At 34.8% G+C, this 14,228-nt stretch overlaps 2 protein-coding genes across 6 annotated transcripts; one reads left to right on the top strand and one right to left on the bottom strand.

Moving 5' to 3' along the window:
- The first annotated feature begins 679 nt into the window (after window positions 1-679).
- On the top strand, window positions 680-3,961 carry LOC107953498 (L-Ala-D/L-amino acid epimerase). Of its 2 annotated transcripts, XM_016888819.2 has the most exons (7): window positions 680-1,439; window positions 1,514-1,624; window positions 1,711-1,927; window positions 2,024-2,357; window positions 2,488-2,549; window positions 2,646-2,718; window positions 3,639-3,961. In XM_016888819.2, coding segments are annotated over exons 1-7 (1,275 nt in total). In that variant the 5' UTR covers window positions 680-962; the 3' UTR covers window positions 3,640-3,961. The 2 variants fall into 2 exon arrangements, with proteins under 2 accessions (XP_016744308.1, XP_016744307.1); XM_016888818.2 differs by lacking the exon at window positions 2,646-2,718 and having other exon boundaries at window positions 735-1,439.
- A 2,665-nt stretch (window positions 3,962-6,626) lies between these two features.
- LOC107953499 (kinesin-like protein NACK1) lies at window positions 6,627-13,936 on the bottom strand. Of its 4 annotated transcripts, XM_016888820.2 has the most exons (18): window positions 13,824-13,936; window positions 13,120-13,482; window positions 12,883-13,023; window positions 12,617-12,791; window positions 11,224-11,567; window positions 11,057-11,143; window positions 10,853-10,953; window positions 10,574-10,690; window positions 10,386-10,467; window positions 10,232-10,299; window positions 10,093-10,152; window positions 9,827-9,951; window positions 9,097-9,295; window positions 8,883-8,993; window positions 8,693-8,785; window positions 7,640-8,596; window positions 7,221-7,543; window positions 6,627-7,133 (listed from the first exon to the last, which is right to left on the bottom strand). In XM_016888820.2, exons 5-18 carry the CDS (start codon window positions 11,459-11,461, stop codon window positions 6,806-6,808), a joined length of 2,889 nt encoding a protein of 962 aa, XP_016744309.2. In that variant the 5' UTR covers window positions 11,462-11,567; window positions 12,617-12,791; window positions 12,883-13,023; window positions 13,120-13,482; window positions 13,824-13,936; the 3' UTR covers window positions 6,627-6,805. The 4 variants fall into 4 exon arrangements, with proteins under 4 accessions (XP_016744309.2, XP_016744310.2, XP_016744311.2 ...); XM_016888821.2 differs by lacking the exons at window positions 12,617-12,791; window positions 12,883-13,023; window positions 13,120-13,482; window positions 13,824-13,936 and adding an exon at window positions 12,150-12,331; XM_016888822.2 differs by lacking the exons at window positions 12,617-12,791; window positions 12,883-13,023; window positions 13,120-13,482; window positions 13,824-13,936 and adding an exon at window positions 12,146-12,322.
- Window positions 13,937-14,228: the final 292 nt, after the last annotated feature.

The following is a 14,228-nucleotide window of genomic DNA, read 5'->3' as shown; positions in this document are numbered from 1 at the left end:
GGACCAAGTTTGGACGAACGGGGTAATTTATGGTGAGAAAATTTAACCAACCCTAACAAGCAAATGTTTGTAGATGAGAGAATCCGAGTTCTCTCAAGAACTCTACATCGATAAGGCGATCATGAATTAGGGATCGGATAGCAAAGTGGAGGTAAAATTGGGTTCTGGCATCATGATTGGGGAAACAATTGTCAAAAGATGGTGGTTGGGAAAGAGGGTTGGTTTGATGAAGGATGGGTGGAGGTGAGGATGGTTGTCAAGAACGTTTTGGATGATGGATCAAAGGTGTTGGTCTATTTTTTATTTGTGGCTCTTTTGACTCGTTGAGACATTATGAATGATACTAAACAAGACTCAGCTAACGAGAAAAGACTCAATGACATGGAATAGACAATGTACCTGCATGAAAACACAATAATATTCCCAATAGACTCGATTCATTTTTAATCATAAAAAAATGTATTTTTTAAATTTGAAATTAATAAAAAATCATGAAAGAAAATGATGTTGTAAATAGATGGCAATTAATGTACCAAGTAGAACATATAATGATCACAATGCAGAACAAATTTAGGAAGAGAAGCAATATAGGTTCGAATTTTGTATTTTTTTATTCGAAAAATGCGTAATAAATCATTAAAATAATGTTTTTAGTTAATAGAATTAGTTGGTTAAAAATGAAAATTGAAAATCAGGGGAGGTAATATTTTTAGCTAACGTATATTTGATTAGAACAAGAAAAGTGAGGAGGTGGCCGGCGAGAACTGTCCAAACACATGTATCCATCCAAGTCCAAACTCATGGAAACTGACAAGTTCAATTTAAAATAAGCAGTTCATTTCAACTACTTTTACCATGTTGATCAAACAAAACCCTTTTGGAACAGTAATCATCTGCAATGGTTATGGTGGCTGCTGAAGTCCTCAAACCAATCCAAGTCTCTCAAAACAAAACCCCAGGAAATGTTATCTCAATTCGCCCTTTCTTTTTTCGGTAAATCCCCTTTAAATTCCTCAAAACCCCATGAACCCCTCAAATTCCAGCTCCCCCTTTCCAATCTGTATGTCAAGAATTCAATGAAGGCCCCTGTTACTTCTTCTTCATCAAATTTTGGGTTCAAGGAATTGTTGGAAACTTTCACGGTGGAAGTTCAGAAAGCTGAGAACAAACCCCTAAATGTTCCTTTGATTGCTCCTTTCACCATAGCCACTTCTAGGCTTGATAAAGTGGAGAACGTGGCAATCAGGATCGAGTTGAAAAATGGATGTGTTGGTTGGGGTGAGGCTCCAATTCTGCCTTTTGTTACTGCAGAGGATCAACCTACTGCTATGGCTAAAGCCAAGGGGGCCTGTGACATGCTCAAGAATTGTTCTTTCTTGACTCTTGAGGCAGTGCTGGGGGAGATTGGTGATCTTTTACCTGGCCATCAGTTTGCTTCAGTAAGTTTTTTTTAGTCCTCTCTATGTTTTTGGTTGATCTTTATATGCTCATTAGATTGTTCTTGCATCTGAAGGTTAGGGCTGGAATTGAGATGGCATTGATTGATGCGGTTGCTAAGAGCATTGGTCTACCCCTGTGGAGATTATTTGGTGGAGCTTTAAATACAATAATCACTGATATAACAGTTCAGTTTCTCTCCCTTCATTGTTTTTCTGTTTCTTCCATAATTGTTATTTTCAATCTGTCAGCTTCAGCCCTCTATATGTGCAGATTCCTATTGTTTCCCCGGCTGAAGCTGCTGCATTAGCTTCAAAGTATCACAAACAAGGATTCAAAACTTTGAAGCTTAAGGTAGGAAAGAACCTGAAAGCTGACATTGAAGTTTTACAAGCAATTCGTGCCGCTCACCCTGATTGTTCATTCATCTTGGATGCTAATGAGGGATATAAACCTGAGGAGGCTATTGAAGTTCTTGAAAAATTACATGGTAGAGAATGTATGATAGAAAATATAAGATTCTGCACAATGTGTATTACCTATTATGAACTATCTTAAGGCTTTATTGTTTTTCTTTTCACTACAGAAATGGGAGTGACTCCTGTTCTTTTTGAACAGCCAGTTCATAGAGATGATTGGGAAGGTCTTGGTCGTGTTACTCATTTTGCAAAAAGCAAATATGGGGTATCTGTTGCTGCGGACGAGAGCTGTCGGAGTTTAGCTGATGTTAAGAAAATAGTGAAGGGAGAGCTTGCGGATGTTGTTAACATTAAGCTTGCTAAAGTTGGAGTCCTTGGTGCTCTTGAAATTATTGATTTGGCTAGGGCATCGGGACTGGATCTCATGATTGGTGGTATGGTGGAAACCAGGTTGGCCATGGGCTTTGCTGGTCATCTTGCTGCTGGCCTTGGATGTTTCAAGTGAGTATCATCATCCTTGTTAAAGAAATGACAACCATAGCTCGCCAATGTTATATATCAGCTTCCATGAATGTGACTAGCATTTTAATGTAATTTGTTTCAAGTTTTAACTTGAAGACATGGTGTGCAGATTTGTTGATTTGGATACTCCCCTTCTCTTGTCTGAAGATCCGGTTCTTGAAGGGTATGAAGGTATTATACTCTTGAAGCTGACAGTGTGTGTTTGGTTTGTCTGGTTTCTATGGTAATAAATTTGATATTTGACTATGTTTTATTTCTTGTGACTAGTTCATGGAGCTATTTACAAATTCACAAATGCTAGAGGCCAGGGTAGTTCCCTTCATTGGGAAAATATTGAATGGTAGGCCCCTAGTTTACCTCCTAATTTGTTGTAGGATGTGCTGGAAACCCAGCAAGCTATAACTTATTGCTGACGTTAGCTTAGAGGTCATTGATGGCTCATTTTTGTTGATTGAAAGCCTACTGACCATTAAACTGGAAGTTAAATACTCAATCATCATGAAACTAGCAGCCATAAAAGACAAAAACTTGAGTTTTGGTGGAGATCAACTATTTCTAACTCAAATATATTTTAGATATTTTAAACTTATCTTTAATTCAATTACATTCTTTATTTAAAGCAAATTGATTATTATTATGTAAAAAAAAATAGCAATAAAGAAAAAACTTGATGAAACAAAAATTAAAGGAAACAAAAAGGAAATATTGTAGAAGAGATGGTATTGAAAATAAACTTACCTTAATAGTTTGAAAAACACATGCAATCTTTGTTGAATAATGGAACCAATGTTAAAATACCAATAAGCAAACTAATATTTGTTCGAACTTCAGTCTAAAAATACTCTCATGAAGATGCTGTTTTGAATATACATAAGTGTTGATTATTGAAGATGATGTTTTCTCTAATAAAATACTTACTTCTATCCATGACCCCCCAACCCTTAAATCAAAGGAAAAAATGTGCTTAAGTGCATTCAAACCTACACCCTCTTAGTTGTTCAATAACAATGGTGTGTACTGAGCTAAAGCCTACTCTGAATAGAGATGGTTTTAAACAGTTGTGAGAAAGAGGTTTCAAGGAAAGAACTTTTTCACCAAAAAAAACCTCTAGAGAATTGAGTTTGTTTCTTGTTCTGGCCTACTTTTTTTATTGTAGGGAGATATATATAATTTCATGAAAACAAATAATTGATCTCTGAGACAATGTTTTAGTGAGTAAAAACAAAGTATGTATAGTAACAATGTCATTTTGACTTGCAGAAGTTATATACATTTGGTTGGCTGGTGAATGTTGGAATTCTGAATCAGACTGGTTCGTTAAAGTGGCAAGGCAGACCCATCCTCCAGGTAAAAGTAGCGAATGTGTGCAGTTTAGATGCTTGTAAGTTGGAGCTTTTTGGTTTTAGGGAAGGATTTTATATTGTGATTTATATGTGGTTAGATTGCCCACTTAATATGGAACTTTTAACTATTTTAGAATTCCCATTGTAAGGGAGGAGCTATTACTCTCTTAAGGGCTACTGGCTTTGCTCAAACTCTTCAACTTTTGGAAGCTTTGCCAAATCAATCCCACATAACATCCATATCCGCCTGCCTTGGATTCAATCATACTACTCAGTTTTAAGAATCAGACCTGTGATCTAACCAGCCAGACTTCTAGTTCTCAATTCAACTAGTTCCATCTCGTTTGATTAAATAATTCATTAAAAAATTCATAAAAATTAAAAAATATTAAAAAAATAGAGAAAATTTGTTCAACCGATTCAATCGACTTTTCAGTCTAGTTCAACCAGTTTGTATTGGTTCGCGAAGGAACCGGTCTAACCCCTCTAATCAGACCAGTTTATCGACTAATTCTTAGTCCAACCGGTTAGTATAATCCGGTTCAAACAACGTTACCCAATTTAGGTGATTAGTTTATCCTCGACTCAACCTAACCATTAGAGTGTTGTTAAGGCACGCCTTGCATAATGACTTATTTAGCCTTTCAATTTTATGAAAAAAAATTATTTTAACTTTTAATTTAATTTTTCGTCTCTTTTAGCTTTTGCACTTGCATTATTTGTCAAATCACTAAAAATAGAAGGAAAAATTGACATGAGTTAATTATTTTTTAAAAAAAAATTTAAAAAACATGTTTTTTTATAATTTTTTTAAAATAAATTTTATATTTTTTTTGAATTTTTAAATTTTTAAAAAATTAATTAATTGTTAACGTGGCAATCGGTAAAGTTAACAAACTTGTTAAGTTTTCAATTTATTTTGGGGTGATTTGACAAATAGTATAAGTTTTAAGGGTTAAAAAAGGCAAAAAAATTAGATGGAGAGATAAAATAATTTTTTGTTGAAGGGTCAAATAAATCTTTATGCTAAAAACTAATTTGTCTGACTTAATTTCTCTTTAATTTATTTATTTTTTTCATTGTTTTCATCTTATATACCTTTACTAGCAAGATAAAGAGATAATATCAAACATATGGGCATTAACAACAACAAGCATTGATCATGAAAAAAATTGAGCATTTAACTCATGACTGAATTACATATAGACGGTCACACAAGTTGTTATATCAATGTCGCTAAAATTTTAATAGATCAGTTAGTTTCTACATCCAATAAAAATACAATTTGATTAAAATTTGAAGGTTGAAGACTAAAGTGACAAAATGATTAAACATTAATAATTAAATTTATCATTATACATTTGTGTAACTGGATAATGTTTTCTGTAAATACACAAAATCTTACGAAAGTTGTAATAATTTGTGTAATTGATTAATTAAACAAGATATAAAAATATATAATAACATGTAATTGGAGTGCTCATTCTAAGAGGCCACCTTAAAACTCCTCATCATGAGGTCGAGTTAGATAATGTACAAACTCTTCAATTTATCATGGTTTCACCTGTTCAAATATTTCGAGGCATTCTCGCTCCGATTAAAGACAACACTAAACTTTAAAAATGTGCATAACACTCAACGCCATCCCTCTCGATTTGTTCCAATACTCTTATCAAACCAAGCATGAAGGTTGAAGGCTGAAGTAAAATGTGCTTTTCTTCTTCCCACGATCTGACTTCTTAGCTGCACCAAAGGTTCGAGCTGAAGTGCCATATTGAAGGTGGTAATATCAGTCATAATTAAAGTACTTAGTTCTTGTATTTCAACAATCGGATCATCAAACATGAATGACCTTTTCAGCCACTGGCTGAAACAATTACTTAAAAACCCCATCGCCAAATTAGCTACAAAAGATTTTTTTTTTAAAGATATTTAGAATTCTAATGGTAAAATCAAGATCAATAGTTTTATCTTTTTTATCTCATTTTTAAAATTTAAACAACTAAAAGGAAATATATTTAAACAAGTGAATAGAAAGATGATGAACAAGCATTGCCATCACCTTGGGCGAGTCATTTGCTTCTTACTGTATAATTTTATTTCCTTGCCTTGCCATTACAACATGGACATTTTCGATAAGGCTTCAAATATTAGTAAAAGTTTGTTCAAGTTGTCAATTCATCTTTGTTTTTCCAACAAGGATATTAATTCAAAGTTTCTTTTTATTGAGTATCTTGCATCTCACTATTCCTTGCTCAAACATTAGAAGAGTATGGTGGATCAGAGCATCCATCACTTAAATCTTTAAATCTTTGATTGAGTTGAGAGTCCTATACGTATTAGTATTACATCTTTCCTTCTGTTTTTGAGAATGATTGCACCCTCATAATAATCCGTCTCTACTTTTTGTTGTTGAAGTATGCTCAAAGACCATTTATGAGATTATTGTAATAGTATATTTATTTACTTTATTTTTTTAATAAAAAATTATTAATAATTGTCTTTAGTCGTGTATTATCACGGAGACAACAATAATACATTGAAATTAATGTGTGGTTGATTGATGACAAGATATTGTCATGGATAGAGATATTAAGCCAACACATGAGTACATTTTAGCATAATAGTATATTGATTAACTCACCGTGAAAATGTTTGTTATATTATTATATGATAGTTACAATAGTTCTTATAATGAAAATGGTATATGTGATTCTTATATTTGAGGTCTATCATAACTCCAATATTGAGAGTTGACTACTTTGACACAATCAAATGTCGTCCGTAATTGATTGTACTGTGAAGGCTAATGTTTGGTATACTACAAAGTATGTAAAATTATATCGGCGATATCTTATTTGATTTGTTAAATTATATCTCAAATCAAACGTAAATAGATATGACGTGATTTGAAGATCTAATTCCTTTATTGACCTCACGAAGTGTACAAAGAATCTCATTCAATCCTCAATAACAGTGTGCTTGATTCGTCACACCGTGATAAATGAAAGTAGAACATTTGGAGAAAGGCCTCCAAAAAATTCATTTACAGGTATAGAAAGTAGGTCCAAACAATGAGTTGTCTTATAAATTTAGAAGGTTTGAAATTTGATTCCACCCCACAGTCCAAGGGCTCTTATCAGCCGGTAATGCAAAATTGAGCTCAAACATCTCCCTTGACATGTTACCACCTTCACTGAACCCTACAAGCTTTGCCACTATCTGAGCACTCTCCTCTATGTTTTTGACATCATGCGGATCTGTCCACAGCTTGTTTATGAATTGCATCTTCCTTTGCTTTCCTTCCAGGGGTACATCCCATTTAATGTACAATGCATCTCTCTCCTCCACACTCAATCGTGATGTCAACCTCTTTGCGAGGAATTCCCTTTCATGCTTCAGGGCTCTAATGCTGCAAGAAAACAGACAAATTCCAAGAAGGGATAAGCTAACACAATCAACTGAAAGCAACAAGAGATGTGTTGTTGAGAGAGAGAACCTTGATGACAAGGACACTGTGGGCTCATCTCCTACTAGAGCTGGGCTTGCATTTCCAAGTTCTGCAAAATGGTGCTGCATCCAATTTAAGCGCCTAAGCTCCACTTCCATGTATATTTGGTCGGCAGGATCTCCCCTGAATAACAAATAAAATTGTGTCCTATGGATGATGGAGACATAGCAGACGTCCCATAACTCCATGATCTGTTGCCTTTGTTCCTTGAAGGTTACATGCCATGGAACTTGGGGTTCCTCTGCTTCAATTGCACTCTCATCAACCTCTAAATTGTATCCAGCCGCTTCATTAGCTTCCAGCTCAAGCACCTAAAAAACAAGTAAAAGAAAAACTAAATGAATTCCCTATAAATGAATAATAACAAAGAATGCAAGGCCCATCATAAAGAAAGGTCATTATTTTACCTGACAAACAAGTAGTTGCTTCTGGTATTGCAGTTTAGCAACACGCTCTTTCAGCTCAGTTACATATGCTCTTATGCTTCTTACATTCTCTTCAGCTGCATTCTGAAACATCTTCCGCATTTTCTTCATGTTAACTGAACTTTGACGTCTATATGGAGTGCTTTCCTTTGAAGAGACATCTCCAACCTGTTCACTCCTTGCAGGTGTTCCTTTCTCAGACTCTGGGAGTGTCTCCTTAGAGACAATGTCATCATCCTCTGGAGGTCTGTTTTCTTCATTATCAGGCTCCATAATTTGCTGAGAGGTTGATAGAGAGGAGCATGGAGATTTTATAAAATTTTGCCGGTTTGCAACATTACTTGAAGTTAAAGGAAGCAAACTGTTCTTTATAGACTGATTCTTGGTTTTGGAGGCTGCTTCACCATTGGATTCTTGATTACTGCTTGGAAGAGACATTACCAATTTGTCTATTGACTTCTGAACATTCTCTAATTGCTCCTCAAGGTTAGCTATTGTGCTACCTTGTGAATGAAGTTTTGTTATCTCTTCCTTGAGGTTAGCACTGACACTTCTGTTAGGAGCTATAGCAGTTCCAACATCAACCTCCTTTTTAATAGACCTGACAGCACACATCTCCCTTATTTCTGCCTGCAGCTTGGCAATTGTCTCAGCTGCATCTTGATTACCTAGTCTATGATAAGCCACCTCTTTCTGGAGTACTTCCAAAGCTCGATTTGCTTCTTCTCCAAGCTGCTCTTGAAGGTGCTCAAGTTTACGAATTTCATGCATAAGTGTGAAAGGGGCAGTTGATGACTGCCTCATAGACTGCCTTAGCAATGTTTTCCTTGTTTTATCATTATGGTCTATTTCCTTCCTGTCGAGTTTCGGAGACAACACATCAGAATAAGACAAACACTTCTGCATTGATGGACGTGGTAACTCAATTGGGTTTGAAGTCTGAATAGTTATATTAAACAAACAAGAAAAAGTTAGTTAAAAATATTCAAAAAGGAAGACAGAAAGTAAAGAGAATGAGGAGATATAGAAGGGAACCTGTTGATCATCCTGAAGTTTTCTGCGTAACTCATCCACCTCAGATTGTGCAAGATCTCTTTGGCGCTTAAGTTCTTCAATTTCCATTTCCATCTATAAAGCAAAAACAGAAAATGTGATTATATATGGGTTCAGTTTCATTTGCAATATAAAACAGTTCCAAATGAAACCAACTTGAATCGCTTATTACTTGTTGTATTTTTAAGTCTTTCTCCCTAGATAGATCAGGGGTTCGAAGCTCTGCTTCTAGTCTGGCTACTTCTTTCTGAAGATGTTTGACTAACTGTTTATCTGAAACAACCTTTCATGCAAAGAGAAAAATGTATTCATGTCAATTCACTTAAAAGTTCATGCATTTGGAAATCCATGTCCATCTCATTAAGCAAGAAGGAAAAAGTAAGTACCATATTGACTTGCGCATTATTTGTCACTTCCTTTGCCCGGGTGGCAAAGAAGAGAGTATTACGAGATTGTTCAAAATGACTTAGTGCTGGACTCAAAGTACAAATGATGGCAGTACGTGCATTTCCACCAAGTGAATGCTGCAAAATACGAGTAAGCTTCGAGTCTCTATACGGTATATGACCACTTCTTTTTCCAACACTGCAAAGAGAAAAAATTTCCATTGACACAAGGGACAAATCAATCATGACTGCAAGACGAAATTGTTCCTTCAATCTACAGAAGTTCTCTATTAGCATTAATAAACTAGACATTAGCAAAAAGTTCTAATGAGCACCTAGAGTCAAGAGTATCTTTAAGAAGTTGTAGTTCTGCACAAATTTTGACAATAAGATTAGCTTAAGAAGATGACAATTTGCAGATAATTTTACATAAGTATTGATTTTACAGTTAAGTATAGAACAAGTAACATTTAGAGACATTAATGTAGTTTCCTTAGATTTTGGCAAAACAAAAAGGTAGTTCAGTCAGATGCAAGAAGGGTTAAAAGGTGGTTGTAGATGACAATCAAATATTACAATATGTAACTTTCTTTTTTTTCATTGTTCTTCTCACATGCTTCATAAGAAGCCTCTATTGCAGAGTACACTTAAAAAGTTTTAGAACAGATGAGGGACAAAAGTCAAGAAATATAATGATAGAAGAAGAAAATATGCTAAGATATATTCTGACCTGAGTTTTCTGATTACAGTTGTCAAAGTCATCAAACTAAGGTTAATATGACAACCTTCCTTCAGCCTTGCACCATCAGCATGAGTTTGTGAAGCTCTTTCACTACCAGCTAGATCCACAAAGTTCTGCAAGTGTTGATTCAAACAGTTTGCCATCAGGAACAAGAATGTATATATCCTTTTTGGGTACTAAAACAAGTGTGGCTGTAAAGCTAATATTTACTAATTTTACTGGATAAAGTTGGGAAGGGATAAGATCATTCTTACCAGGCTTGCTGCAAATGATCTCACACAATCAGAATTTTCACGCAGAGTACTTTGAATTGTCTGTAGTTTTATCCAAACAAATTTATGAGTTGGGGCATTGAGTATATATTAAGGAACCAACAGAAACCATCATTCATACCAGCCTTATTATTTGGTGTGATCGTGAGCTAGTATCATTTAAGGCAGTTTCACCAACTTGCCTTTGAGCTACAGAATGGCAGTAAAACAATTAGCCTAGCATTTAGAAGAGAAGGGGAAAAGTTTGTTATCTCAAAGCGATTTTCTTTAGTTACCTTCACAAATGCTAATTAAATGTCTTAAATGCTGATCGTTGCTAACTGTTTCTTCTACCAACTTCTCAACCACAGTGCCTTTCTGCAGAAAGAGATTAAAACTAAAAATTATAGTAAAAGAAAGAGGATGGTGAAAGAATCAAGTGCTTCATTCATTTGAAAGACATTAACTAAAGAGAGGCCATTACCTCTGGATCATCAAGAAGCTTGAGATTGTGGCCAGATTCTGAATTTAGCAGGTCCCTAACATTCTCATTGTAAATTTCTAATCCTGAAATTTTAATGGTAAAATCTCTCTCTGGTGTCTGCAACAATTTCAAATAAACAATAAATGAACAACGAAAAATCACAAGTCTCAACCATCTCAATGCAATGTTTTATGTTAATGCAACAAGCTACTCGTATAAATGTAAAGCAAATTACAGGTATCAAGAATAATTAGTTCAATCGAGGGAAACTCATCTCACATTCATTATATGGTGGTATATGTCATTAACAGCCTTCTCAGTTATTCCTCTCATCGTGTATGTCTTCCCACTGCTGGTTTGGCCATATGCAAATATAGTAGCTGTGCCAGAAATTACATAATTGAATTGTCTAATAAAGGGAACAAAGGGCTTATGGACAGGCTTCCCAAATGAAATAGTAGAAAAGAGAACACAACTTAGTACCATTTATGCCTCCCAAAGCAGACAATGCAACAGTCTTCACTCCTTCGTACACAGTTTCATTTAAGCATGAAGGTCCAAAAACTTTATCTGAGAAAACAAAAAGAAAAATCTCAACACTAAGTTACCATGAAACATGAACCAACTAAACAAGTTCGTAGGTAAGTTACCAAATGTGAAAGGAGGAGGCTGAGATGTGCGTTCTTGAGAAGGACGCTTAGAAACAATGGTGTAGTCATCTTTGCAATCCCATGCTACTTGATCTTTGGCCAGTTGCTCCCTTTTACTCAATGGTCTCAACCTTACAGTAACTACAATCTTCTCTTCCTTTGATTTTGGGCCTCCAGGAGTTGTTACTGGTGTCCTGTCTATCTTCCTGGCCGGGGTTCCTGGAGTTCTGACTGTCATTTTTTTCCCTTAATTCCTTCGTGCCTTTGGAAATTAGAAAGACAAAATGTAATGCCGTCAGAACTCTCTCACCTCCCGAGCCGAAGGAAATCGACTGAAATTTTAACTGTGAAATGAATTAGTAGAAACAATTAGCATATTATGAACATATATATTTTATGTATACAAGGTCAACAATTTAAGAACATTTATGAAATTATGGAATTACTATTTAATCCAAATTCCAAAGATTAGATGTTAAAGAAGCTGAAGAAAAAATTTACTCCTGAAATTTATCAAGCCTTCATAGTTTATATAAATCAGTTGAAAAAAATTAAACAAAAAAGGAAATAATACGAAAATTAAAGAGGTGGAAAAGCCAAATCTAACTTTTATTCATATTAAAATACTAGAAACAAAAATCAACTAAATTCCAAAGGTAAAATTTGAATTTTCGCTGGCGAATTGAATTTTTTTTTTTAAATCTCAAGGAATCACACATTTTCTAGCATAAAGTTTCCTTCAATTATCTGAAAATGAAGCATTTTCTGATATTTTGAACTTAATTCAGTACTGAATATCAAATTAATTTCATAAAAGGAAAGTTCACTTCCCTCAATTATTTTCCATATTCAACTTAAATCTTACCAAAAAAAAAACGAAAAAACAGAAAATTTGTTTCTAAAAAAGATCACAATCACATACTTACTCAAATTTCTGGATCTAATCAAAAGATTATTTGAGACTTCCAACCAGATACAGAAAAGTTGAAGAAGAAGAGAGAGAGAGAGAGAGAGAGAGAGAGAGAGAGAGAGAGAGATTAGGTTTGGAGAAGAGAGAACTTTAGAAAACTTTGTCTAATGGAAAAAATGAAAAGCCATTGAAGTGAGAGAGATGGGGGAGTGACCAATAGATTTGAAATTTAGAGCCTAACGGGTAGTTCATTTTCTCAACTATTCTTTTTTTAATTTCTCGCGAGATAATCTTCTTTTTATCGTGTGAGAACTGAGAGAAACGGACCTGCTTTTCTTTCATTTCTAATCTTAATAAACGGTTTTTAAATTTAGGGTAAATTATACCAACAGTCACTCAACTTTGGGATAACTGACAAAACAGTCACTCAAGTTTCAATTCAATCATTCAACTTTTAAAAAATAACAAAACAGTCCCACTAACCATTTTCCGTTACGTCTGTAACGGAACTTCTCGTTTTCCGTTATTGACTTAACAGAAATGCCATTTTCCATCCCTCTCTCATCCCCCTCCCTCTTCCCCACCATCCCCCCTATCACAAGTCCCTTTACTTTTTTGCAGACCTCTCCACCATGTTGATAGCCAAAACAACTGTATCCTGCTTTCAAAATTTTAAAATTAAGAATATATATATATATATATAGAAACTGTCCTAGCTCCACAAGAAGGTACCCGTGAACTATTTTTACCATGTCATTTAAAGGTTGCTTTTGTTGAAGCTCATCAACCCACTGAGGCTTCTTAGGAGAAGCTTTACCATGCTCAGAAGAATTCCAGTATCACAATGAGAAATGGTGAGCACCGTATGTTGGAGTTTCGTATAATATAACCTAAACTTGTTCAGACAAAGAGCCATGGATTAATCACCATTGACAAATACAACTCAAACGATAAACCAAACAGTAGAAGCAATCTGAATTTCGTACATGGACATCGCATTGAGACACTATTTCCTTCTTCCAATGAAGATGATGCAATTTAGGAACCCAATGAATTCCCTTGGCTTGAAGACGAAAAGATTCATAGGCCAGCTTAATCCAGTAATTACTTTCCATAGATACCTGTCTACACTGGCCTAAAAACCCATTAAATTTAAGGCATCCACAGCTCCATTGTCCATAGCATTCACAAACTCCATCTACACCGTGAGTGCAGGTTTTTCTCAGATCATCCTCTTCTACTCCATTTTGACCATAGTTAATACAAGCTCCATACTGACCCAACAAAGAAAATTTTGATTTATCTTGAAGAGATACATGCATATTTCCATTGATAGAATGGAGGATCTCCTGTTTACAAGGAAAAAAAATCCAAACATTTTGAAATGAACTCCCAATAATTAAAACCATGCCCAGATGTCAAACAAGTTCAGCAAGATTACTGTTCCAGAACACAATAATAAATTTCTTTAATTTGGAAGTACCGTTTATCCTAAGCAATTATAATCATACATAAACTTCTAAAAAAATGGGAAAAAAGTACTTTACCTAAGCTTTACAAACTCAGCGAGAAATAACTTCAAAAACACAACTAATATTCATTTCTTAAAATGTCTAAATGACATTTTCCCTAAGCAATTTCAATTCATAAAAACTGTTATAGAAAATGAAAATCAGAATTAGTGCATTACCTGGAGGCAAGATTGCAAATTCGAAGAAGACTCCCGATTGGAATAGGGGGAAGAGGGGGAGAGGGCAATGGTGGAGTGGTCTGCAAAAAAGTAATGGGACTTGTGATAGGATGGCGGGGAAGAGGGAGGGGGATGGAAAATGACATTTCTGTTAAGTCAATAATGGAGAATGGTTAGTGGTGACTATTTTGTTATTTTTTGAAAGTTCAGTAACTGAATTGAAACCTGAGTCACTGTTTTGTCAGTTATCCTAAAGTTGAGTGACTGTTGGTGTAATTTACCCTTAAATTTAATACTTAACAATAATTATTCTGTTGACGTCATTGGAGTAAAAACTTATAAGGTAAATTGCACCCAAGGTTACTAAATTATTAATAAATTTATATTTTGGTCACTTAATTTTAA

Source organism: Gossypium hirsutum, chromosome D07 (assembly GCF_007990345.1).
Source record: "Gossypium hirsutum isolate 1008001.06 chromosome D07, Gossypium_hirsutum_v2.1, whole genome shotgun sequence".
NCBI classification, from domain to species: domain Eukaryota; kingdom Viridiplantae; phylum Streptophyta; class Magnoliopsida; order Malvales; family Malvaceae; genus Gossypium; species Gossypium hirsutum.
Note: the sequence above shows the minus strand (reverse complement) of the source record. Positions and strands in the feature narration are given on the sequence as shown.

Bases quoted from the DNA above. Each gene is read 5' to 3' on its own strand.
- LOC107953498 (XM_016888818.2), top strand. From the start codon at position 963: ATGTTATCTCAATTCGCCCTTTCTTTTTTCGGTAAATCCCCTTTAAAT. The intron at 2,358-2,487 runs GTGAGTATCATC...CATGGTGTGCAG, and splicing joins GCTGGCCTTGGATGTTTCAA to ATTTGTTGATTTGGATACTC. The intron at 2,550-3,638 runs GTATTATACTCT...TTTGACTTGCAG, and splicing joins GGTTCTTGAAGGGTATGAAG to AAGTTATATACATTTGGTTG.
- LOC107953499 (XM_016888820.2), bottom strand. From the start codon at position 11,461: ATGACAGTCAGAACTCCAGGAACCCCGGCCAGGAAGATAGACAGGACA. The intron at 9,952-10,092 runs GTAAGAATGATC...CAACACTTGCAG, and splicing joins GATCATTTGCAGCAAGCCTG to AACTTTGTGGATCTAGCTGG. The intron at 7,134-7,220 runs GTTCTCTCTCTC...GTTTTCTTGCAG, and splicing joins ACAGTGTCCTTGTCATCAAG to CATTAGAGCCCTGAAGCATG.